The sequence below is a fragment of the Pelophylax lessonae genome (genome assembly GCF_965119305.1).
Source record: "Pelophylax lessonae genome assembly, chromosome: 2".
Lineage (NCBI taxonomy): Eukaryota > Metazoa > Chordata > Amphibia > Anura > Ranidae > Pelophylax > Pelophylax lessonae.
Genome location: NC_138769.1, coordinates 729282860 through 729309866, shown reverse-complemented (window position 1 = coordinate 729309866; position 27007 = coordinate 729282860). Strand labels below are relative to the sequence as shown.

Sequence of the window (27007 nt, the reverse complement as noted above, 5' to 3'; positions counted from 1 at the left end):
ATATGTTGGTTTATTTATGATTGGATAATTAATTTTATTATTTCACCATCCCACTTTTGGTATACACCATTGCACCTTTTGTTGCACTTTAATCTCACCGATTGTACGCATTGTATGTATATGCTGGCTGTTTGTATATTTTAAGACTGTTTTAGAGGTTTTTGATTTACACATGATACACCATTGATTCCACATATAGATCGACCTAGTTTTATCTTTTTATTGGTTTAAAATCACAATATATTTGCTTTTTATATAAATAATTTAACAGGCCGGCAACCTTAATTTATATTCCCAATACCCCACCAAGCAGCGCCAATTACTTCTTTTCCCTCCTTTTCACATTAGCAGCGCTATTAAGGTGTTCGCTCTTTAGGAGGATTTGTTCCTGACACCTGGGAAGTGTGTGTAATGTAACACACATGGAGTCTCTGTTGCCTATCTATCTTTTCACTCCTTTTGAATAAAAAAAATTATGGTCAGACAGTTAGTGACTCAGTCATACCTGTGTAGTCTGAAGAGTGAAGAACATTGGGCCCCTCCACAATCCTCAGTGTTTCCACAGTGGAAGTAGCAGTCCTCCTCACGTGCTGCACGCTGCGCACCTGCAGGCAGCCTGCAGACAGTGGCACAGTGCTAACCGTGCTGAAACTGGGTGGGTGGAGGCAGAGCCAAATTGCAGTAGGCGGCGGGGCGGCGGCGCGGAGGAGAAAGGACGGAGTGACCGTGACGTCACTGGTTGCTAGACGCCAAGCAGCTCTAGCAACCAGCTCTGTGTGTATGTGCTCCAGCCCGCCCCCCCGTAGCAGAGAGAGAGCACCGCGGAGATAGGAGAGAGCCTGCAGTCAGATAACTCAGATTGGATGTGGAAGATGATAGCCAGCGGTTCACCGAACTCGGAAATGCTTAGTAACAGGTTCTGTGGAACCGGTGCAAATCGGCTGAATCCCACCACTGAGATGACATATACATTTTATACAACAACTTTTTTAAAGAAAACCAAAAATACATAAACATAATAATTATTGGAGGGTGATGAAAGTCTTCTCACTAAATGACTATAGGCAAATATGCAAATAATCAGACAACATAAGTGTAGAAGGCGGTTGATCCATGCAACTACATGGACACTGGACGGGACACCTAACAACCTCCAGGTGGTGTAAGCAAGCCTGGGGCCCTGGAGGTCATTGGGTGTCGATGTAGTTATAAGGACTATTTCATATTATGTTTCTCATCTGACAGGGGAAGACAGTGCAGGGTCAGATAACCTTTAGAAATGGGATACACTCCCATGAAAAAGTAAAATCACAGATGTCATTCTATATGAACTTGATTATAGAAACATGTGCCAGTAGCAGTCGATTATTTCTCTTCTTTGTTTTTCTTCACAATAGATCCTGAATGGATGGTAGGAACTGAAAGCTTCATGCTTTTCTCCAGTTCTCAAAAATCAATCCAAATGAAATATGAATTGCTTGCTATAAGCAAGGCAGAAACATTTTGATTTTGTGGCTTCATGAAAATGAAGACTACAAGCTTAGATTCTACCAGTTAAGGATGTTGTATTATTTCACACTTTTAATGGCCCTCTTTCTGTGTCTAGATTGGTTCGGACAGACACTGTCTATCTGGGTCGGGTGTTCCTGTCTCTAGACTACATGATATTCTGCATCCGCCTCATGTACATGTTCACTGTCAGCAGAGTTCTGGGTCCTAAGATTATTATCCTCCGCCGAATGGTAAGATGGTGCTCTAGAACAAGTTGTAAATATCTACCTATTTACATAGTTACATAATTTGTGAGGTTGAAAAAAGACATCAATCCAACCTATGATGTGTGTGTGTGTTTGCTGTTAACCGTACATTGTATACCCCTGTATGTTGTGGTCTTTAACCAGTTGCCGACCGCCGCACGACTATATACGGCGGCGGTCAGCCCCGGCCAGGCAAAGTGACGTATATATATATACGTCACTAGCCTGTCACTTCCTTGTGAGCCAATAGCGGGCGAGCGCGCGCCCGCAGAGGCGCGCGCCTGCCCCGGCTCATTCCCTAGGAAGTCAGTGCATGTGACCGGTAGACCCGATGTCCGCCGGTCACTCGCGATCGTCCTCCATGAAGGGAGAAAGGCAGGCGGCTGATGTAAACAAGCCGCCTGTCATTCTCCCTGGTGTAGGAATGGTGATCATACGGTTCTACTATGTAGGACCTTTGATCACTGTTCCTACACTAGTAGCCATGTCCAATCACAGTAAAAAGCACGCCCCTAGGGACACACTTAACCCCTCCTTCCCCAATGAAGTTAACCCCTTCCCTGCCAGTGTCATTTTGCAGTAACAGTGTATATGTATAGCACTGATTACTGCAGTAATGTCACTGGTAACCCCAAAAGTGTCAAAAATGTCAGTCAAGGGTCCGATCTGTCCGCCGCAGTGTCGCAGTCCCGCAAAAAAAATCGCAGATTGCCGCCATTACGCGTTAAAAAAAAAACACCAGAAATGACAAAAATCTTTCCCTTAGTTAGTAAACGCAATAACTTTTGCGCAAACCAATCAAAATACGCTTTTTGCTATTTTTTTTACCAAACATATGTAGCATAAAACAAATTGGCCAAAAATGTTAAAACATTTTGATTTTTACATTTTTTTGGGGGGGAATTTCATATAAAAAAATTTGAAAAATATTGTTATTTTTGCAAAATTTACGCTCTTTTTTTTTGTTTATAGCGCAAAAAGTAAAAATCGCACAGGTGATCAAATAACACCAAAAGAAAGCTCTGTTTGTGGAAAAAAAAAAGGACGTCAAATTAGTTTAGGTACAGCGTCGCACGACCTCGCAATTGTCCGTTAAAGTCACGCAGTGCCGAATCGCAAAAAAAGCCCTGGTCAGGAAGGGGGTAAAATCTTCCGGGGCTTAAGTGGTTAAGGTGCCCATCTAATAGTTTTTTCAAACTATCGATGCTCCCTGATGATACGGCTGCTTGTGTAAGAGAATTCCACATCCTTACTGCTCTGACAGTGAAGAACCCCCTGCGTATTTTAAGGTTAAACCATTTTTCCTCTAGTTTTAGTGAGTGGCCACGTGTCTTATTGTATTCCCTTTCTCTGAATAGTTTGTTCCTTATGCTAGGGTCATCACCAGTACAGTATTTGTACATTGATATCATATCCCCCCTCAATCGTCTCTTCTCCAGAGAGAATAAGTTCAGTGCTTGTATTAGTCTTGAAGGATAATTTATTATCCTACAGTTATTGTATATGACAAAATGTTTGCAGACACCTGACCATCACACCCATATTGTTGAGTATCCAGTTCCAAAATAGGTAACTCTTCATTCCTCATTTTAGTTATAAAAGTCTTCGCTCTTCTGGAAAGGCTTTCCAAAAGATTTTGGAGAGCGTGTTCGGGAATGATAGCCAAAAAATAATGTGTGAGGTCAGATAATGATAATGGGCCAGAAGGCCTGGCTCACAACCAGTGTTCCAGTTTATTCCAATGGTGTTCAGTAGGGTTGTCGTCAGGGCTCTATGAAGTACACTCCAGTTCCTCAACACCAAAACCATCAAACCATGTTTTTTTTTAGAGCTGGTTTTGTCTACAAGTGTAGAGTCATGTTGAAACATAAATATAACTTTTGCAAACTGCTGCAACAATATTGAAAGTGCATCATTGTCTAAAGAAAAGTTTGTATGTTGTAGTATTAGGAGGACCCTTCACTGGAAATGCCTGAACTCAATAATTTGGAGGTGTGTCTGCATAATTATGGTCCTCTAGAAGGTGTGATGGTTAAGTGTTTGCAAACCTTTGGCCATACAGTGTATAACCATCAGTTAATTTCAGAGTTGTATAAAGTGCTCGATCAAAAAGTGACTTGAGTAGAAGTACTAAAGTATTCAACATTTTTTGTACTTAAGTATTGCAAGTCGTTTTTTAAAAAATTTTGCTACTCAAGTACTGAAAGTAAAAGTACCAGTAGTTTTGAAAAAAAAATTGCTACTCAAGTACTGAAAGTAAAAGTACAAGTACTGTGTTATGTAGTTATTAAAGAAAGAAGTCAAAAGTTTGAACATCATATTGTTTTTTATTATTTCAAATGCAGATTTTATTTATACATTCTGTAGCTTTTATTTTCGTATGTGCTGATAATACACATGTTTTGAGCTTCATGAAACCTGCCATCTACTGTTCTGGCAGTGGTAACTATGCAGCACAAAAAAAAAATATCGGAGTAGAAGTATTGAAATCATTGAAAAAATGTAGTGAAGTAAAAGTGGAAGTAGGAGAAAAAAATTCTACTCTAGGAAAGTACAGATACCGCCTTTCGGTACTTTTAAGTACAGTAGTGAAGTAGTTCTACTTAGTTACTATACATCTCTGGTTAATTTAATACAACTGAGTACTAAGTAAACAAAAACATATGCTATCATTTTAAGATCTTTAATTTTTTTTATCACATCTAGGTTAAAGACATCTTTTTCTTCCTCTTCCTCCTGGCTATTTGGATTGTGTCATACGGAGTGGCAAAGCAGGCAATTCTAACTACCAATGAAGAAAGGTTGAACTGGATTTTACGCAACGTGATCTATGACCCTTACCTCACTCTCTTCGGTGAAATCCCATTAGATGTAGACAGTAAGTTGGCTGTGGTTTTTTTGTGGTGAGTTGATGGCAAGATGGATGAAGGTCATTATGATGGGGTGTACATAATCTCCGTGTTTTTCAGGTTTAAATTTTGATCCAACAAAATGTTCTGAAAACGGCACCGACCCAACCATGCCTAAATGTGTTGTCAATGATGGAACCAATGCTCTCTTCCCAGGATGGCTGACCATAATTCTCATGTGCCTTTATCTCCTCATGGCCAATGTCCTTCTGCTCAATCTACTTATTGCCATATTCAGGTAAGAAGAGGACTGACAGTTCAGTCATAGTGCAGCTACACTCTGCAGGTGGAACTTTGGTTTAGGAGCTTTTTATAACACACACAAAAAAAAAAAAAAAAAAAACACTGCTTCTAGTTACAGCTGTTATACAAATACACTATATTACCAAAAGTATTGGGACCCCTGCCTTTAATTGCACATTAACTTTAATGGCATCCCAGTCTTAGTCCGTAGGGTTAATTATTGAGTTGGCCCACCCTTTTCAGCTATAAACAACTTCAACTCCTCTGAGAAGGCTGTCCACTAGGTTTAGGAGTGTGTCTCTGGGAATGTTTGACCATTCTTCCAGAAACGCATTGGTGAGGTCAGGCACTGATGTGCACGAGAAGGCCTGGCTCACAGCGTCCACTCTAATTCATCCCAAAGGTGTTCTATTGTGTTGAGGTCAGGACTCTGTGAAGGCCAGTCAAGTTCCACCACCCAAATTTCACTCGTCTATGTCTTTATGACCCTGGTTCGTGCACTGGTGTGCAGTCATGTTGGAACAGGAATGTCCCATCCCCAAACTGTTCCCACAAAGTTGGGAGCATGAAAATGTATTGGTCTGCTAACACATAAAGAGTTCTCTTCACTGGAACTAAGGGGCAACCTGCTCATCCATGTCTTTTGGGACATTTCTTTGTGCACTGGTCCAAATCATTTGGTGTAGGGGGGTTTACGGTGTGGGGTTGTTTTTCAGGGGTTGGAGTTAGCCCCTTAGTTCCAGTGAAACTACACATAGATAAAACTACACATAGCATTCCCAAACATTATTTACAATATCATAATAAGGACCCCAAAGGCACCAGTTTTCAAATTATTGACCATTTTATTGCCCCTTGGAGTGGTGGCTCCAATAAAAGGGGCGTCTCACGTCTTTAAACATGATGGCTGTACTCTTAAGTCATATATACTGTACGGGTTAAACATAGAGTGGGACATTTAATAAAAGCATTATTCTTCTTAATATTGTTTGACTATGTGTGGTGATATTGGGGTTATCACCATAAATATATTATGATAGCCATGCACGTTCCTTTTTTTCTTTTTTTTTTTTTTTCTAGAGTAATTTTTTATTGTAGAATTATTCAGGAAGATATTTTTTATTATAGTTCTATATATTTTTCATATAATTCTCTTTAACTGTTTTTTTTTTAAATATTTTATTTTCAATCCATTCTGGATTTTTAATTTACATTTTTTTACCTCTTTCAGAGGTCCCTTTCCTTCCCTTTTCTTTTGGGGGAATGTTTTTGTGGTTTTTTTTTTACACAAATAAGATCATCTTTATACTGGCAGTTACATTTCTACAAGTGGTGGTACTGATTTTCAGCGTGGTCTCCACTAATTAATGGCGTTAGTCTATGCTGTTCATTGTTGAGGTGTGGGCGGCCTAGGAGGGAGTTACATGACAGACGTTTGATGAGACATTAGCTTCCAGCCGCATACAGATTGGACATCTAAATTGAGGCTTGAATTCCTCTGATACCACGGGCCAACGCGCACACCGCTATTAACTAGAAGAAGTGACGTGCACTCTAAGCGGGCGTGGATTGGTACATGAAATCGAGGCTTGGTTTCGGTTTGAAACCGAGGCCTGATACGCATGCCGGTGCCATCTTTGGTCGCTAAAGGAATGTGTAGCACTGTTCTGAGACCGTGGCACCCAGGTGATAATGATTTTTTTTATTGATTTACATATATATATATATATATATATATATATATAGTGATTTGAAGGGACTTTAAGCCCTATGAGGAAGTTATGTTTGACAAAACGCGTCAGTCAGTTGTCTGTCCTGCCTGTAATCATTCCATGTTGCACACGCTGGTTACCCGCAGATTCTTGTAAGTGTTCTACACATTTTTTAAATAAACATGTTGTATCAGATTTACACCCTGTGCGATTATTTGGCTTGTTTTACATACCGGCTCAAAACCTGGAGACATAGCTAATATATCCAGAAGTGTGGTGATACAGCCTGATTGAAGATTCCTGAATCCGTATACCTTTGAGGAATGCTCTTGCCTGTATGACCCATTTACTACACAATACCTGGGTCCACTATTTCTGGTAAGCTCCTATACCTCCATAATTGGTGGTGGGTCTTGTCACACTGATGACCACTGGAATGAGAGCACTTCGGCTTTTCACCTGGTTTCCAGTTTTTTTCTTCCACTTATTTGGGAATTATGGAGTTATTGTTTGATTTTTTCACTTATATTTTGCAGATGTTTTCATATTTTTTTTTTTTTACTGGTATATATGTATACTTAATTGTATATACATAATTTTAGCACTGCACTTTTATTTTACATATGAAAATATAGATGCATTTAGAAAACTGTATCTGAGGGAGTGGCCTCTGTAGGATCATAAAAATTTTGATACCTCAGCCATTCCTCAGATGCATTCATTGGTTATGTCATATCTGCACCGCCCTCCTCAGAGGCCACAAAAGCATTTGCGTTTGCTCAGAGTCATTCTGAGGGCCAAGGACTTTTGACACCCCGCATCTGACTGTACTACTCTGAATTGGACTTTAAAAAAAAAAAAAGTGTCAACCACCCCAACCTATAACTAATGTACGATAGAATGTGGGGCAAGGGTCGGGACTTTATAGGTACCGTCTAAGACCAATAAATGCAAAAATTATGAAAAAAACATCAAGTTTATTATATATATCTCCACAGAATGGAAAAAAGAAAAAGAAATTCATATTTTACAAAAGGACAAGGGAGCAATTGATCTATACATAGATACAATGTTGGACAAAAAAAACATCACAATAGTACATATTCCACGTACACTGGTATTACAGCCTATGGGAAATAGCGTTGGGCCAGACAATTCTTTTACCAATCAGAAATTCCCAAGGTAAACCATAACCCACCACCCTACATGTTTCGCAGTATGAACCGCTTCTTCAGGGGTATAGGGGTGCACATAGATGTTTCGAGAGGATAACTGTTTAATAATTGAAACAGATATTAGTTACAGAGCAGTTTAGCTGCACCTCATACATAACATCCATTGACAATAGGTTTTGATTACAAAACATTCATGAGAAATATGTACAACAATAATATCATAACATATATCATGCAACCATGGAAACCTATAACTAGCCTTTGCAGTAAGAGGCACATATGGCACTTTTCCACTGCAAGTACCGACTCGGCTCTACTCGACCCTGCTTGGCCCGGTTTGCTTTTCCACTGCTGGTACCGCATGGTACGGTGTTGGAACGGTTCGGTACGGTTTGGTATGGTTTGCTTTTCCACTAAAGTAGTACTAAAGTTAAGTGGGTGGGATAACAACGATTCTCTGACCAATCAGTGGCTAGTAGTGACTGCATGCAAAGGATTGTGGGATATGGTTCCGGGTATGGTACCTCTTGGAAACACGATCGAGGTGGTACTGTTTTTGAGAGCCGTACCGTTCAGTTCCATGCAGTGGAAAAGCGCCGCCGTACCGTACCGTTCCTACACCATACCATGCCGTACCAGCAGTGGAAAAGCACAAAAGCGAGCCGAACCGTTCGGTTCCATGCAGTGGAAAAGCGCCGCCGTACCGAACCGTACCTACACCGTACCATGCGGTACCAGCAGTGGAAAAGCACAAAAGCGAGCCGAACCGTTCGGTTCCATGCAGTGGAAAAGCGCCAATAGAAGGAAAACGCACATCACAAACTAAAAAAGATTTCCCAGCACACTTACCAGCTAGCCTGCAAAACAGCCAGGTTGATCCTGTCTAGATGGGGTCAGTTTGGTTGTTTTGCAGGCTGGCTGATAAGTGTGCTGGGAAATCTTTGTTTGTGATGGACTTTAAAACTGCAGACCAAGCAAAACCTTTGTTAGGAATGTCTTTATTTTTACTTACAGTTTTTAAAAATGCCACAGTAAAATAAATGTATTTTGTAATCTTTTTTTCTGTAATATTATTGCTGCACTGTTTTTCCTTTTTTATTTTTTATTTTAATGACGCTTCAAAATCTTTAGGCCTTTTTTCTAAATGCTCTTAACCAATGGTCTCCAAACTGTGACCCAAGGGCCGAATGTGGCCCTTTGCTTGCCTTTGTTCAGCCGTTGGGGCACTATTCCCTCTACTGACAACAACAGTGAGGCACCATTCCTTTAGCCCCCGTTCACACTAAGGCGACCTGTTAGGCGACCTGGTCGCCTCACAGGTCGCCGTAGGTCGCCTCCCATAGGGAAGCTACGGACCCGTTCTAATAGGAGCGACACAAGTCGCTCCGACTTAGAAAAAGGGTCCGGAGCTTCTTTGGGGCGACTTAGAGGCGACCGCCATAGACTTCAATGTTATGAAGTCCGTGGCGGCCGCTCCGAGGTCGCGGCGCGCTGCTCGCACCGCGACCTCGGAGGTCGCGGTGCGAAGTAGCGTCGCTCCTATGTGAACGGGGGCTTAACTGACACCAACAGTGGGGCACTGTTCCTCCTAATAAAACCAATAACAGGTCATAATTCCTCCTGCTGATAACAACAATGGTGCACTGTTCCTGCCACTAATACCAATGATGTGGCACTATTCCTCCTCCTATTGAACACATATTTTAAATCCCACTGACACCAAACCTGAGACATTGTGGACTCCCATTGATGTTGGGGCATTTTCTACTCCCACTGGTCTTGGTCTGACCCTCCTAAAGTCTGAAACTGGCCCTTTGTTCAGGAAGTTTGGAGGCCCCTGCTCTAAACTAGCCATTCTCAAACAGGGTTCCTCCAGAGGTTGCTTAGGGGTTTGCTTGAGCTGTAGCTGATTGACCTCTCATCTGGTGGTGCCTGCATGATTCCGGGTCCAATGCTACTTGGCAGATCTTTTTAGCTGGCATTCCACCACTGCAAGGGGGCCATTTTTTCCACTGACTACCAATGTAAGAGGCATTTTTCCCATCAACCCACAAAAAATGTATTTTTAGCAGGGCTTCCCTAAGACCTGGAAATTATTTCTACTCCCACTAGCCTTGGTCTGACCCTCCTAAAGTCTGAAAATGGCCCTTTGTCCAGGAAGTTTGGAGGCCCCTTCTCTAAACTAGCCATTCTCAACCAGGGCTCCTCCAGAGGTTTCTAGGTGTTGCTTGAGCTGTAGCTGATTGACCTCCCATTTGGTGGTGCCTGCATAATTCTGGGTCCAACGCTATTTGGCAGATCTTTTTAGCTGGCATTCCACCACTGCAAGGGGGGCATTTTTTCCACTGACTGCCAACGTAAGAGGCATTTTTCCCATGAACCCACAAAAAATGTATTTTAGCAGGGCTTCCCTAAGACCTGGAAATTATTTCAAGGGTTCCTTTGGGTTGTAAAGGTTGAGAAACGCTGCTCTAAAATTTAACTGAAGGAATTCTTGCTCTTTGAAGAAGTGCTACAATTAATATTATTATATAGGATTTAATTAGCGCCAACAGTTTGTGCAGCACTTTACAACAAGAGGGCAGACAGTACTGTTACAATACAATTCAATACAGGAGGAATCAGAGGGCCCTGCTTGTTAGAGTTTACAATCTAACGGGGTGGGGTTAAGTGATAGAACAGGAAATAGTTGTGGGAGATAAGCTCCCTTGTCTCCTCCTCTCATGCTCGTCTCCAGGATTTCTCCAGGGCCTCTCCCATCCTCTGGAACGCTCTACCTCAAACTGTACGGCTATCTCCTATTCTAGCTGTTTTCAGGCGATCCCTGAAAACTCATCTCTTCAGGGAAGCCTATCACACCGCCAACTAATCTTCCGTCAGCTCATTGTACTGTTACAACCTCTTGTACCACCTGCCCCACCCTATTAGATTGTAAGCTTTTCTGAGCAGGGCCCTCTTAATCCTCTTGTATTTTATTGTATTGTAACTGTATTGTCTCCCTCTAACATTGTAAAGCGCTGCGTAAACTGCTGGCGCTATAGAAATCCTGAATAATAATATTGAGCTGATGGAGAAAAGTAGAGATATGTGGGGGCAAGATAAGCTTCACTGTGGAGAAGGGTTTTACGGGATCATTTCAAAGCAAACAGAGTGGGAGATAACCAGAAAGATTGGGGTAGAGAGTTCCATAGGATGGGAGAGGCTCGAGAAAAGTTATGGAAGTGAGCATGGGAGGAGTTGACAAGGGAGCTAGAGAGCAGGGGGTCTTGGGAGAAACAAAAAAAAAAAAAAACTATTTGGTTGGTATGTTGAGACTAGGTTAGTGATGTAGCTGGGGGCTGAGTTGTGGATGGCTTTGTAAATTGTTCGTATTTTTAATTTAATTTTTTGGGTGAGCAGAAGCCAGTTTAGGGACTGACAGAGAGGAGTAATAAGACTATAGTGTAAATGTCTTGAATATCCCTGTCTAGTGTGACAGCATGCATTACAGACATTTCTAAAGGTAGGAATTGGCACATCAAACACATGATGGCAGATACTGATTGTGTAGGGGTTAACCGACCCCTGTAACCAATCACATTCATTCCTTATGGCACTTAAATCATGATTCCATGCAATAGAACAGAGGCTGAGAGTGCCATCATCACATGCTGGTGACAGAAGCAGGTTAGTGACATCACTATGGTCACGTATTTGTGGCAGTGGCTGGGATCTAAAATGGACTTCCATCACACCACCTCATATGCAGAGGATGGGAAAAATGAGGGAGCCTAAAATTCTGCTTAAATCCACTTATATTTTCCACATACATTCACTAAACATACTGTATCTAATTCCCCCTTTCCACTGAGCTTTCTGGTACGGTTCGGTTCGGTACAGTACGCTATTTATGCCGTTTCCATTGTGGATGATACCCTAATTCCGAACCGTACCGTACCACTTTTTTGGGACCCTTTAGTTGGGGTACCAAGCACATTAGTACCGTACCAACAGGGTGGAGCTACACTCTGCAGAACTTTGATTGGTTGACAGAGAATCGTCTATCACAGCTTTCCTGCTACACCACGCCTATCATGAAAGGGTACTATTGGCAGTGGAAACGCAAGGTGTACCGTTCCGAACCGTACCGCACTGAACCGAACCGTACCGTACCATACCGTACCACTCAGTGGAAACGAGGCATAAGCCTACTTTTCATATCTGGTTGAGGTTTGCAGTGCCTGCACTGGTTCTTGAGTCCTAGAAGGAAAAACAAGGCTCAGAGCAGAGATGGCTTATTCAAATCATATCTAAAATCTGTGCACATTGTTGTGGGGCCAGAAATCTGTGCAGATTGCTCATCAAGGTCAGGTAGAGTTTAGACACTTATCATGGCACCCTAGAGAAACAAAAATGCAAGTTCGGAAACCTTGACCTTATTCATGCTTGCAATGCATTTCCTAAATAATACAGCATGTTTCAGTAGCTGAATCTGTAAGAATGTTATAAACCTGTACATGTTATAATGCTGATAGCAGTGGAGGGTAATCACATTTTTCTTTCCTGTCTGACAGTTACACATTTGCAGATGTGGAGAATAACACAGATCAGGTCTGGAAATTCCACCGATTTGGTCTCATTAAGGAATATAATGAGCATCCCGCGGCTCCTCCTCCATTTATCCTACTAACTCACGTATATGACCTTCTCAAACACGGAATCTGTAGATATCCAGCCCATGGCCACAAAGTTCTACGTAAGTGTGAATCCCTGGGAACACCAAGCACATCATCAGGCAGGCTGCTAATTATACTGGCCCCAGGCCTAAGCCTTGAGGCCTCTGCCGTTGTGCTCCTTACATGAGGGAGCTGGTTTCGGATAACCAGATGTTTGGGATAAACCAGACATCAAACTTTATAAAAGAAGCTAGAGTTGCTTGATGCTGCATAAATTCTGTGACAGACCCAACCAGGACAGAGGCTTTTGGAGAGGACTAGGGGCGAGCCTCCTATCCACTGACTATAGGCCCTGGCATTTGAGGGAGCTACAAGCATTTAGGAAGTTGTCCTGTTATAGAATGCAAAAGGACATTATTACATTTAACAGTCAAGGAAGCCATGATGGTCTCTGCCAACTTGAAACTCAGTGAGCAGATGTACTGTAGGTGAATAGAAAGCTGGTTAATGAGATTTGGACAGTCTTCTTGAATACTGTTGCCGGATAGTCTGAGGTGGGGTGAGATCACTGTTTGTTATGTGTGTATTGTTAAGTAGATCTCTCCCATTGTTAATTGTTTTATTTAAGTTACCTATTGTTTCTGTCAGTCTTCTCAACTCTTGAACAGATTATTAGTACTGTGACCACTGTACCCTGTTATTGAACCATTGTGGGATCTCTGTTTAATCACAACATTGTCTGGGTGGGCCCTCCTAGGTGCCTAGCTGTTTAATGAACTCAATGTTTATAGTATATGTTGGAGTTGTTGAGCTATGTTAATTATATTCTTGTTACAATTTTTATTGCTAGGGTAATATGATCAGGAGGGGAATAGCCTCCTGTGGGGTATACATATTTCTTTTGAATTTTACCTCACATCTTGTCTGTGTATGCTGTTTGGGGTAAAAATGGCTTATTTTAGCTCTCAGTCTGCTCTGGGTGGTTTGGAGTGCAGGAGGCACTGTATGGCGGAAGGAAGCACCTACTCGGGATGCCAAGCGGTTCCGTTACAAATGCTATTCTGGATTCCTGGAGCATTTAGCCTTCAATATTCACATTATCCAACTTCCTCCCGAAATATGTTAAAATGTATTTATATTCCTTTATGATTGTACAAAACATATGGACAGGTTGTAATACATTCATACACTATAGTCCTTATTGTAATAAAAACATTGGATAATGACACCGTTTGTTGCCACTTTCTACCTCCTGGCAGGGTGGGAGCTGGATGAAGAACAAGAGGCCTCACTACTCTCCTGGGAGTCTTACATGAAGGACAATTACCAGCAGATGAAGCAACAGCAAGATGCTGAAAGGTAGGATATATCAAATCTGCACTAACCTTAAAGAGATTGTAAACCTCAGATACAAAACAAAGATAAAAAAAATAAAAACCTGAAAGATAATGAGCTAGTATGCATCGTCTAGTAGCTCATTATGAAATACTTACCTTAGACTGAAGCCCCCACAGTACTGCCCACTCACTGGTGACACAGCCGACATATTCAGCCATCTTCCTTCCGGGTTTGCGCCCTCCAGCCATCTGATTGGCCGGAGCCCCGATGACGTCACTTCCATGCATGCGCACGGGAGCCACCATTCACGCACAGGGCTCTGAAGGAATGGCACCTGCGCCAGCCGGTTCTAATGACTGGATCGGTACAAGGATTTCCAACACTACATGTTAGCATGATCGCTACAAGTCCGCACCCAGACAGCATGGCTGCTGCAAGCAGGCCCCATAAAAACTTTTTGTTGGTCACTAGAGGATCCAGTACAATGGACATCTACCATTTTATATGTACATGTAGCCCACAATGTGCATTGAGAAAAGAAGCCATTTTTATTTCCCTGTGACAAATATTTTGGATTTTTTTAGATTCTTTATTATATTCTTGAGCTTTAGGAAAAAAAAGTGACACAGTAGACAGTCTGGTGTCGTTCAGACCTCTGAGCAGTGGCGCCGGGCCATAGGGGGCGCAGGGGCGCCGCCCCCCCCCAAAAAAGAAGAAAAAAAAAAGATAAAAAAAAAAATTTTGGCCACAAGGGGCGCCCGCCTCATTGGTGCCTATGGGGGGTGGGGTTTTCCACCCGCAGAGGCGCCGAGAGGCGGCCTTCTGGGGCGTAACTGTAGCGCAGAGCACTGCGCTACACCCACCCCCCTTTTGGAGCCCGCTCCATTGGTGCCTATGGGGGGTGGGGTTTTCCACCCGCAGAGGCGCCAAATGGCAGCCTTCTGGGGCATAACTGTAGCGCAGAGCACGGCGCTACACCACCCCCCTTTTGTGATGTCTTGGATCATGATTGGTCCAGACTCCTGCCTGGACCAATCATGATTAAGGACATCCATGCTGACCTCGTTGGGGGCGGTGCCGGTGCGTGCATCAGTCACTCACTGTCACCGCCCGGTCAGCTTCCCGCCGCCGCAGAAGAGGAGTCGCGAGGAGGGGAGAAGCCGCCGCCGGGAGCCGAGCAGAAGAGGACGGACGTCAGAGTCGCGAGGAGGGGGAGAAGCCGCCGCCGGGAGCCGAGCCGTCGCCAGGTAAGTGTCTCAGCCAGGGAAGTGCTGACTCGTCACCTGTGCCATGCCTATTCCATCACCTGTGCCATGCATATACCATCATCTGTGCCATGCCTATTCTATCACCTGTGCCATGCCTGTACCATCTGTGCCATGCCTATTCCATCACCTGTGCCATGCATATACCATCCGTGCCATGCCTATTCCATCACCTGTGCCATGCATATACCATCATCTGTGCCATGCCTATTCTATCACCTGTGCCATGCCTGTACCATCTGTGCCATGCCTATTCATCACCTGTGCCATGCATATACCATCACCTGTGCCATGCCTGTACCATCTGTGCCATGCCTATTCCATCACCTGTGCCATGCATATACCATCACCTGTGCCATGCCTATTCTATCACCTGTGCCATGCCTGTACCATCTGTGCCATGCCTATTCCATCACCTGTGCCATGACCTTACCATCACCTGTGCCATGCCTATTCCATCACCTGTGCCATGCCTGTACCATCTGTGCCATGCATATTCCATCACCTGTGCCATGCCTGTACCATCTGTGCCATGCCTATTCCATCACCTGTGCCATGCATATACCATCACCTGTGCCATGCCTATTCCATCACCTGTGCCATGCCTGTACCATCTGTGCCATGCATATTCCATCACCTGTGCCATGCCTATACCACCTGTGCCATGCCTATTCCATCACCTGTGCCATGCCTGTACCATCTGTGCACTGCCTATACCATCACCTGTGCCATGCCTGTATCATCTGTGCCATGCCTATTCCATCACCTGTGCCATGCCTATTCCATCACCTGTGCCATGCCTATACCATCATCTGTGCCATGCCTATTCTATCACCTGTGCCATGCCTATACCATCTGTGCCATGCCTATTCCATCACCTGTGCCATGACCTTACCATCACCTGTGCCATGCCTATTCCATCACCTGTGCCATGCCTGTACCATCTGTGCCGTGCCTATTCCATCACCTGTGCCATGCCTATACCATCTGTGCCCTGCCTATACCATCACCTGTGCCATGCCTGTACCATCTGTGCCATGCCTATTCCATCACCTGTGCCATGCCTATACCATCTGTGCCATGCCTATTCCATCACCTGTGCCATGCCTGTACCATCACCTGTGCCATGCCTGTACAACCGACCGGGAACTTCCTGTATGTGGAACGCACGCCAAGAGCGGCGCCACTTGCTTTGTATGCTATATGCCATTTTTTTCCTTTGATCCTGTAAGTATTCAATCGTATTTTGGGGAATAAAATTATACCTACGTACTTCACGATGTATGGCCCTCTTTTCTTTTAATGGTGTTATCGGGAACGATTTCCATACGGAGGACACATCGGAGGAATTCCATATCTGATCCTGGGCAAATGTGCAATAAAACCAAGGGCTTTTATACAATCTAATTCCGGTGAGTGGGGAACCAAGAGGGCACCTTCACCTCACAAGCACCTTTATTTTCTTGGCACTTTGGCACCTTTTTGGATCATCAATAAGGACTTTATTCCACCATTTTTGCACTTTAAATCTCACATTTTGAATGTTTATATTTTAGTTTAAATATGCACTTTAAAATATTTCTATAGAAATTTATGCACCTTAATGTGATTAATATATTTTATTATTACTTATTGTAATCACATGATATAGATTGGTTTCAATTTAAATAATTTGTAATTTTTTGTATTAATTAGTTGCTAGCGCTGCATTAATTTGGTTTTATTCATTTATTCTAAGAATTTCTTAGTGTTGCAGCAGCTGCACACCTTCACAGTTTTTTCACAGAATAACATATCACTACTGTGTAGCGCGGGTTTAAATTTGTTTTTTCATTTTTTTTATTATATTTTTGACTTCATATAATCTTGGGGGTTTAAGCCCCGTGCACACGATAAGAAATTCGGAAGGGAAATTTCGTCCGACGACCGATCTGCCGATTTTCGGATTGTTAGTATGGTGCTTTCGATAGCCGACTCCGACTTTTCGGCTGACAAAATCCTGATGTGCAGGCTATAAAATTGTTCTTGTCCGTAATACAACGTCCGATTTTCGTCTCATTAGTACAGGTTTCGACTGAAAAAAATCTTAAGAACAAGACTATGCATGCTCAGAGAAGAAAGAACACATAGAAACAATCCAACACATGACATCACTTCTGAAGTAGAATTCTGTCGTACGGGAAAATTCGTATGAAAATAACCTCTTCACTTTCCACATCAGACTAGCATGCCACAAAAAACTTCTCACTGTTTTATAACTTCAAGCTCGAAGCTTCAAAACGCTGGAGGAGAAAAAAAATAAATTATTCTCTATGGAGTTGGTTCACATCTCTACTCCAAGTCACCTGAAGCTAAACGCCTGGAGTTAAAAAAAGTTGCATGCACTTTGCCACGTGTTTTTGCACGATTTTCCTCTTAAAGCAAAAATAAATTTAAAAAATAGTATTATTATATGAAAATAAATAAACAGAAAATAATAAAACAGTAGATAAAATATAAACTCCTAACCCAAACACTAACCCCTAATCCTAACCCTAACCATGATCTTAACTCTAATCTCTTACCCTAATAAAAAAAAAAATTATAAAATTAACAATAATAAAAAAAGAAATATAAAGCTGATAGAAAAGCTAAAAATACTGAAAAACCTAGTAACAACTGATGTAACAGATGATAGTTTTCTCTATTGGCTAGCAAAAAAATACGGTAAGGCCCCTTTCACACCTGCTGTCCGTTTGTCCGTTTTTCATCCATCCGTTGACGGATGAAAAACGGACATCAGTGTATCTCTATGTAAAAACGGATGACAACGGATGATCATCAGTTAACATCCGTTTTCATCCACTTCCGTCAATGTCCGTTTTTTTGAACGGATGAATGCCCTATTTTTCATCCGTCAAAAAAAAACGGATCGGACGAAAAACGGATGACAATGGATGGAAAACGGATGACAACGGATGAAAAATGAATGACAATGGATGAAAAACAGATAACAACTGATGAAAAACGGATGACAACTGATGAAAAACGGATGAAAAACGAATGAAAAATGGATGAAAAACGGATGGAAAACTGATACATTTTGACGTGACTGAACTGAAGAACTGAACGGACCATATGTGTGAAAGGGGCCTAAAGCTCAAAAACACTGTATGAAAACGCACTAAAACGAGCAAAAAACACTCAAATTCGCTACGCTGAAGTGTGAATGCAGCCCAAGAAGTAGAGTCTACACCAGGTTTTTACTGAATATTTTTACCTTAATAACTGATATGTACCGCCGACTCCTCCTCAAAAGAATATATTAAATGAAGTAATTTTGAGAAGTTTGTTATCTCACGTTTTCAGTTAGGGGACTTCGAGAACATTTTATTAGTTTTTTGCTTTTTCTAAACTGTGTCAAATTTTTTGCTACACTGACCACTGAATGAAGAAAATGCTGTACCTCAAATATCATAGCACTTTTACATTTATGTTATATAATGTATTCCTGACATGTCATATTTGTGTTTGGTGCAGTGTCTCCGCCGTGCTGAATCTGCTGGAGAAGAGGCTGACTGCGCTGGAAGAGCAGGTAATATTCCTCAGTTATTATTATTATTATTATACAGGATTTATATAGCGCCAACAGTTTGCGCAGCACTTTACAATGTGAGGGAAGACAATACAATTACAATACAATTCAATACAGGAGGAATTGGAGGGCCCTGCTCGTTAGAGCTTACAATCTAGAAGGGAGGGTCAAGTGAAACAAAAAAAAAGGCAATAACCATGGGGGATGGGCTGATGGAGAAAAGGAGGTATGGTATAGTTGTTAGGTGTGGGTAGGATAGGCTTCTCTGAAGAGGAGGGTTTTCAGAGATCGCCTAAAAGCTAATAGAGTAGGAGATAATTGGACAGATAAGGGTAAGGAGTTCCATAGGATTAGAGAGGCTCTGGTAAAGTCCCGGAGGCGAGCATGAGAGGAGGTGACGAGGGGGCTAGAGAGCAGGAGGTTTTGAGAGGAACGAAGAGAGCGATTAGGTTGGTATTTTGAGACTAGGCTGGTGATGTAGCTGGGGGCTAAGCTGTGGATGGCTTTGTAAGATGTTATTAGTATTCTGAATTTAATTTGTTGGGTGAGCGGAAGCCAGTGGAGGACTTGACAGAGAGGAGCAGTGGACACTGAGCGATTGGTAAGGTGGATGAGTCTGGCGGCAGCATTCATGATGGATTGAAGGGGGGCTAGCCTGTATAGAGGTAAGCCAATGAGAAGGGAATTGCAGTAGTAGAGGTGCGAGATGACCAGGGAGTGAACTAGCAGCTCTGTTGTGTCTTTGGTTAGAAAGGGGCGCATTTTGGAGATGTTGCAGAGGTTGAGGTAGCAAGATTTGGACAGCAATTGGATGTGGAGCTTGAAGGAGAATTCAGAGTCCAGGACAACACCTAAGACCTTGGCTTGCGGGGATGGGCTGATAGTAATGCCATCAATATTGACAGAGAGATCAGGGGAAGGGGCACGTGGTGGAGGAAAAATTATAAGCTCGGTTTTGGATGGATTGAGTTTGAGGAAGTGGTGTGACATCCAGACCGATATATCTGATAGTAAATTAGTGATGCGCGAGGAGACTGAGGGAGAGAGCTGAGGGGTGGATAGATAGATTTGGGTATCGTCAGCGTAGAGATGGTATTGGAAGCTGACCCAGAGAGGAGGTGTAGATTGAAAATAGGAGGGGTCCAAGAACAGAGCCTTGGGGGACCCCAACAGAGAAGGGAAGAGGAGAGGAGGGAGTAGAATTGTACATAACGCCAAAGGTGCGGTTGGATAAGTAGGAAGATAACCAGTGAAGAGTACAGTCACGGAGACCAAAGGCATGGAGTTTTTTGAGGAAAAGGGGACAACCGTATCAAAGGCAGCAGAAAGGTCCAGGAGTAGGAGTACAGAATAGTGTCCATTGGTTTTGGCCATTTGTAGATAGTTTGTCAGTTTTAGGAGAGCAGTTTCAGTGGAGTGTTGGGGCCGAAATCCAGAGTGAAGGGGATCAAGGAGGCTACCCCTCTACAGTCCCATAGAGGAGGGTATGGCTCCCTCTATAGTCCACTGTGATGGGGTTTATGCACACCAAAAATATATCCTATTTATAGTCCCCCATGAAATGTCTGACAGTGAAAAACCCATTGGTGATTTAGCGCATACTCAATTAATACAAAACATACAAAAAAGGCTGTAAAAGTGGCTGTAAACCTTAGACATGAAATATGAACAAATCATATCCCTCTATAGCAGCCTTTTTCAACCAGGGTGCCTTGAGGTTTCTTCAAGGGTGCCTTGACAAAATGCCTAAAAATTGATCAAACATTGTATACAAGCCAGCAGGTAGATGAAGCCTGCCTTTTAGTTACACAAAGCCATAGTTTTTCATTATGCACTATTATGACTTCCTAGACACTGGCATCCTAACAACCAAGGATGTCCTCCACAGAATCCTTGTTTGACCCTTCTCTGCCCCTCTCCCTCAGCACTAGGGTCACATTAAGTATTCAAAGAGCTGGCATGTATAGGGCATTGACGTGTCCCCAGGGGCTGACTGGCAACTTTCGGCCCAGGGGGGCAAGTACAAACCAGAGGCCCATGGTGTATAAAACTCGGCCCACCCTACCTCCTTCCGGCCTCCTCCTGATCCCCATTCCAGGCTGAAGCTCCCCTCCAGGTACTTTCTACTCACCGGCTAAATTGGGGTTCCCAACCTGACCAGCAGGGGGCGGTTGGGGGAAGCTGGGACTGCTTGGTTGGGGCTTGCCGGGGGAGAAGAGTCTCCAGTGGGGCATGGAACTGGTCTCTGCTTAGACACAGTTTACACCATAAACTGTGCTCTGTCCTTGTCTTCAACCCGCACTTAATAGGTCAGTGGCAAGGACTTTTTATTTCTCTTAACCAGGAATCCCTTAACCACTTGCCGACTGCCTAACGCCGATCTACGTCGGCAGTCAGCCCCTCACAGGCAAAGTGACGTAGGGCTACGTCACTAGCTTGTGAGGGTCTAGGGAGCGAGCGCGCGCCCCCGGAGGCGCGCTCCCGCTCCCGCGTGGTCACGGACCCCCCCGCGCGTGTGACCAGCGGACCCGATGTCCGCCGGTCACTCGGCAATCGGCGGGGGAGAGGGAGAATGTCAGGCAGCTTGTGTAAACAAGCTGCCTGTCATTCTCCTCGCTGTAAAGACACTGATCAAACGGATCTACTATGTAGATCCGTTGATCAGTGTCCTTACAGCTCAAGCCACAGCCAATCACAGTAGAAAGCACGCCCCTAAGGATACACACAGCCCCTCCCTTCCAAATAAAGTTAACCCCTTCACAACCAGTGTATTTTTACAGTAACAGTGCATATGTATAGCACTGATTACTGTAGAAATGTCACTGGTAACCCCAAAAGTGTCACAAATGTCAGTCAAGGGTCCGATCTGTCCGCCCCAATGTCGCAGTACCGCAAAAAAAATCGCAGATCGCCGCCATTACGCGTTAAAAAAAAAACAACAAAAATGACAAAAATCTTTCCCTTTGTTAGTAAACGCGATAACTTTTGCGCAAACCAATCAAAATACGCTTTTTGTGATTTTTTTTACCAAACATATGTAGCATAAAACAAATTGGCCGAAAATTTTAAAAAATTTTGATTTTTACTTTTTTTTTTGGGGGAATTTCATATAAAAAAAATGTGAAAAATATTGTTATTTTTGCAAAATTTACGCTCTTTTTTTGTTTATAGCGCGTGATCAAAAAATCGCACAGGTGATCAAATACCACCAAAAGAAAGCTCTGTTTGTGGGAAAAAAAGGACGTCAAATTCGTTTAGGTACAGCGTCGCACGACCGCGCAATTGTCCGTTAAAGTCACGCAGTGCCGAATCGCAAAATACCCCCTGGTCAGGAAGGGGGTAAAATCTTCCGGGGCTTAAGTGGTTAAGGCATGTCTGCGGCAGAAGTGGTGCAGCCTTTTTACGGGGCATCAGAGCGGCCCAGCGGGAAATTTCCTCCCTGCCCCCTGGCCCAGTCATTTCCTGCGCTTCCCAAAAATTCCTAAAGTCCCAAATTGTACATACACAAAAGAAAATTCCCCACAGGACTTTAACGAGGCACAACCAGATATGTAAAATATACAAAAATTTGGAATACAAAAGACAGATATTACATACAATTAAAACCATATTGTCAAACATACAATAGTTACCAAATATATGTGTACATGAATAACCATCATTGAATAGATCAAAGTTCAGCTAAATTTCCATGGGGTGGATAACCTGTACGCATTCTCTCTACGCATTTTGTGAGATATAAACTCGCTTCCTCAGGAGAGGTACAGATAAATATCTAAAGATAAAGACAAGGTTGTTTGAAACAACCTTAGACCTTAAAAAAGCCAAAATGTGATACAAATTGAATTGGTTGTTTTGGTTTGCCTTTATATCATACAGTTTTGGTAAATCTAAATGTGATTGTACAGAAATTGTCCAGTCTGATTGTATCATGTATGCCCATCCTAACTGTGATTTCTTGCATTGCATATGAATCAGTCTACACAAAAACTTAACTGGATCATCACAGCCCTGACTGAGAAAGGCTCCAGCACACAAATATTAGGTAAGATCAGAGCTTTTTTTCAGCGGGAATGTGGGGGAACGCAGTTCCGGCACCTCCAGGACTGACTGCATGTAATGGCAAGAGGTGCTGGGGTGTGCTGCAGGGACTATTAATGCTGTTGCTGAGGAGGTCTATTGTTGCTGGTGGGGGACCATTTATTGCTCGGGGAGGTGTATTATGTTGCTGTGGGGTCAGTTGTTGCTGGGAGAGATCAACTGTTGAGGGAGGGGCCTATTGTTGCTTGCTGCTGGAGAGTCTATTGATGCTGGCTGTGGGGAGATCTATTGTTGCTGCAGGGAGACTATTGTTGCTGGGGAAGGGGATTTTGTTGTAGGTGGTCCATTGTTTTTAGGGGGATCTATTGTTGCCGGGTGCAGGGGATCAATTTTACTTATTTTCTTGTTATCATTACCAAACAAATACAAATTACTTAGCACCACAGAATGATACTTGGTATTGCCTAAAATGGCAGTAAAGGGAGGTGGGTAGGAGGTGGAACCAAGGAACGGTGCTCGGAGGTGGGTAGGGGGCGGAGAAAAGGGGTGACTCGGAAAAAGGGGAGTTCCTGCATCTATTCTCTGAGAAAAAAAGCCCTGGGTAAGACTGGTCTGTTATGTAAGGTATTCAGTGATATGTGGTGGGTTCTGTTATTAGATCCCTCTTGTCTTCTTGGTCAGTAGAGAGCAGCTCTCAGAACTCAGAAGAACAGGCTGCAGCATGCCCAAATGGAAGCGGGGAGAAGCATTGCCTGTACCATGTGAACTCTCGGATCCTCCAGTACCCAGACTCTAAAATTACCCGCTACCCAGTGCCTGATGAGTTTGTGCCATGGGAGGTGAGTACCAGTCGGATCTCTGAAGTGTTGGGACAAAGTTCCCTGGCTCCCGAAATGTTCCCTGTCTCCCAAAAAGTTCCCTGTCTCCCGAGAAGTTCCCTGTCTCCTGAAGAGTTCCCTGTCTCCTGAAGAGTTCCCTGTCTCCCGAAAAGTTCCCTGTCTCCCAAGAAGTTCCCTGTCTCCCAAGAAGTTCCCTGTCTCCCGAGAAGTTCCCTGTCTCCTGAAGAGTTCCCTGTCTCCCGAGAAGTTCCCTGGCTCCCAAGGCAAGGATGCCAAAGAGCTCCTTCCCTTTTAAAGCAGAGTTCGATCCAAAAGTGGAAGTTGGGCTTTATTGTCCCCCCCCCCAGTCGGTTACCACATTTGGCACCTTTCAGGGGATAGGAGGGAGCAGGTACCTGTCAAAAACAGGTACCCGCTTCCACTTCCATGTAAGGGCTCCACAACGACCTACGCCATACCTCCACTGCCTTTTGAGAGACACACTTAGGTCCCAGAAGACAGCGGGAACCATTCAGAAAGCTCAGCGTGACTCATGCATGCGCATACTTCCCAACTTACGTAGTTAGTTTGAAAAAAGACACAAGTCCATCTGGCTCAACCCTGGAATGAGGGACGCCTTTTAGCAAAAGTATGTAGGCATAGGACACTCCCCCTGCAACGCCCCCTTATTGTGGCAGAATTGTATTTAAAAAAAAAAAAAAGATTGGTTAAACCCAGAAGTGTTTTTTTTTTTTTTTTTAACCACAACTATTCCTTTATATTGGCTTTTGAAATTTACAAATGCAACAATTTAGAAATTGGGTGAAAGGTTTAGCACTGGGAAACACTTTTTGATAGATAAATAGTGCATTTTATATACAACTATATAGATCAGCCCAAAACGAGGGACAAATGAGGAGGAAGGAGGGACAGAGGGACTTTGTTCCAAATCAGGGACTGTCCTTCGAAATCAGGGACAGTTGGAAGCTATGCATGCGCAGTAGGAAACAGGCTGTGAACCCGGAAGGCTTCACTTCCTGTTTCCCTTAGTAAGGATGCCGGCGCCTACACCCAGAGCCGATGGACTGGTCGGCTTTGGGTTGCAGACATTACGGGCTCCCTGGACAGGTGTGTGTCCTTAGATAAAAAGTCAGCAGCTACAGTATTTGTAGCTGCTGACTTTTATTTTTTCCCCAGGCTGGAACTCCTCTTTAAGCTTTTTTAACCACCTAAGGACCAAGCCTATTTCTGACACATGTTGTTTACAAGTTAAAAATCAGTATTTTTGCTAGAAAATTACTTAGAACCCTCAAACATTATAGATTTTTTTTTAGAAAAGACCCTAGAGAATAAAATGGAGATCATATTGCAATATTTTATGTCACACCATATTTGTGTAGCAGTCTTACAAATGCAATTTTTTTTGGACAAAATACACTTTTTTTTAATTAAAAAAATAAAACAGTAAAGTTAGCCAGATTTTTTTCTAAATTATGAAAGATAATGGTACGCCAAGTAACTTGATACCTAATATGTCATGCTCCAAAATTGTGCACGTTCGTGGAATTCGACTGTGACGGTACTCAACATCACTAGGAGTGAAAGACAGATACTTAATGGTTTGGATTGCTTCAAATGGGTTCTGTGCTTACACTTATGATAATGTGTATTGAACTTCAATGTCAGAGACAGGCTCTCCCTGTTGTCTGTGTATTGAGGTGTGATGTGGATACTGTTAAGCCTGTCTGTCCCATTGTTAAATGTTAATGAACTCACATATTGTTTCTGTCCAGATGGCTAGATAATTAGTTCAGGTTAATTCTATTTCTTTATACAATTGCATCCGCATATGATAATGTAATCAGGCAACCCCTGACCTGATGGGATAATTTGATCAGGAAGGAGATATGCTCATGTGTGTATAAATTGAGTGTGAAACTGTTCAATAAAGGAGAGAAGGTTCCAGAAAAAGCTAAGTTGTCGGCTAGCTTTGTATGGGGGCGGCTGGAAAATCTGATATCTATGTTCAAGACTGAACGAAGCCATATACTGATGGAAGCCCACAAATACAGTGTGGGTCACGGTTCCATTACAGGGACAAACTACGGTACTTGAAAATCTCCATAGGCGAAGCTTTAACATTTTTTACAGGTTTACAGAGGAGGTCTTGTGCTAGAATTATTGCTCTCACTCTAACGATCATGGCGATACCTCACATATGTGGTTTAAACACTGTTTAAATATGTGGTGGTTACTCACATATGCAAACATTCTGCGCGAAAACTCGGAGGGACGGGGCACTTTTAAATTTTTTTTTTCATTTATTTATTTATTTTCCCTTTAACTTTTACACTGTCCCTTCAAAAAATAAATTGGCTCCCTTTGATTCCTATTATAAAGAATAGATAAAAAAGTGGATAGGTGCTATTCCAGGGGGGTCTATAACACTACTCTAGGGGAAATTCAAAAATTGTGCTAAAAAGTGTATACAAATCTATAAATATATATAACATCTTGATTAGGGTTGAGCGGACACCTAGATGTCCGTGTTCGACGGGTTCGGCCTGACTTTAAAAAAAAGTCCGGGTCCGTGTCCCGGACTTTTACCGAACTTTTCCCGGACACCGAACCCCATTGAAGTCAATGGGGACCCGAACTTTAAGGCACTAAAATGGCTCTAAAACACCAATGGAAAGGGCTAGAGTGCTGCAAATGGCAGCAAAACGTAGTTAAGAGCATGGCAAGTGCTCTGCAAACAAATGTGGATAGGGAAATAACTTAAAACAACAAAAAAAAAACAGAAAAATAAAACAATGTTCTTCATCTCTAAAGGACGAGGCCAATATGGAGTAGGAGGGAGGTTGAGGTGGTGGTGGATGTGGCGGTGTCATAGGCATGCGCACAGGGTGTGCCTGGTGTACCTGGGCACACCCTAATCACCTAGGGCACATAGCATTATCGCTCTGTTTGCCAGTGAGGAGATGGGAAAGATCTCCCTCGGACCGGCTCTGCTCTATTTCTCTTTGCCAGCAGGGAGAGTAATGTATCGGGGCCATGTATATGTAGGCAAACACATGCATGTGTATTTCAACTTTGGGGTGCACACCCTAATGCAATAGGCTGCGCACACCTATGGGCGGTGTAGGTGGAAGCGGCGGTGGAGGAGGACCAGGGCCGGATTAAGAGCATCATGGTCTTGGTGCTGAGGATTTTGAAGGGCCTTAAGGGCCGTGCCTTGGCATGCACCCAGAGGAGGAAGGGTGCAGCCATGCATGCCTAATTCAACATGGGATGCTGTCTCTGAAGCCCATAAACACATCCATGCATCGGCAACTGTCCCTCCTTGTCCGGCCTTCGCGCTGTGTGGGGAGGTTCTGAGGGTGCTGCCTGGGGAAGCGAGCATAGAAGCCAGACTTCTGTGTTTACAAGTGACAGAAGAGCGGTAACAGTGAATATGGCCAACCCGGGGCCTATATAAAAGGTAGGGGCCTGCATGGAGCTGCAGCTCCAATAGCCCCTA

General features: G+C 43.2%; 1 protein-coding gene across 1 annotated transcript in view; it reads left to right on the top strand.

Annotated features, from left to right (window-relative positions):
- LOC309548319 (transient receptor potential cation channel subfamily M member 2-like) overlaps positions 1–27007 on the top strand; it is a gene marked incomplete at both ends in the record, with an annotated part of 196068 nt that overhangs the window by 119460 nt on the left and 49601 nt on the right. Inside the window, 8 exon segments of the mRNA XM_082248258.1 lie at positions 1607–1742; positions 4464–4635; positions 4727–4904; positions 12350–12531; positions 13711–13810; positions 18574–18628; positions 22607–22703; positions 23351–23508. Coding sequence (XP_082104384.1) covers positions 1607–1742; positions 4464–4635; positions 4727–4904; positions 12350–12531; positions 13711–13810; positions 18574–18628; positions 22607–22703; positions 23351–23508 — 1078 coding nt within the window.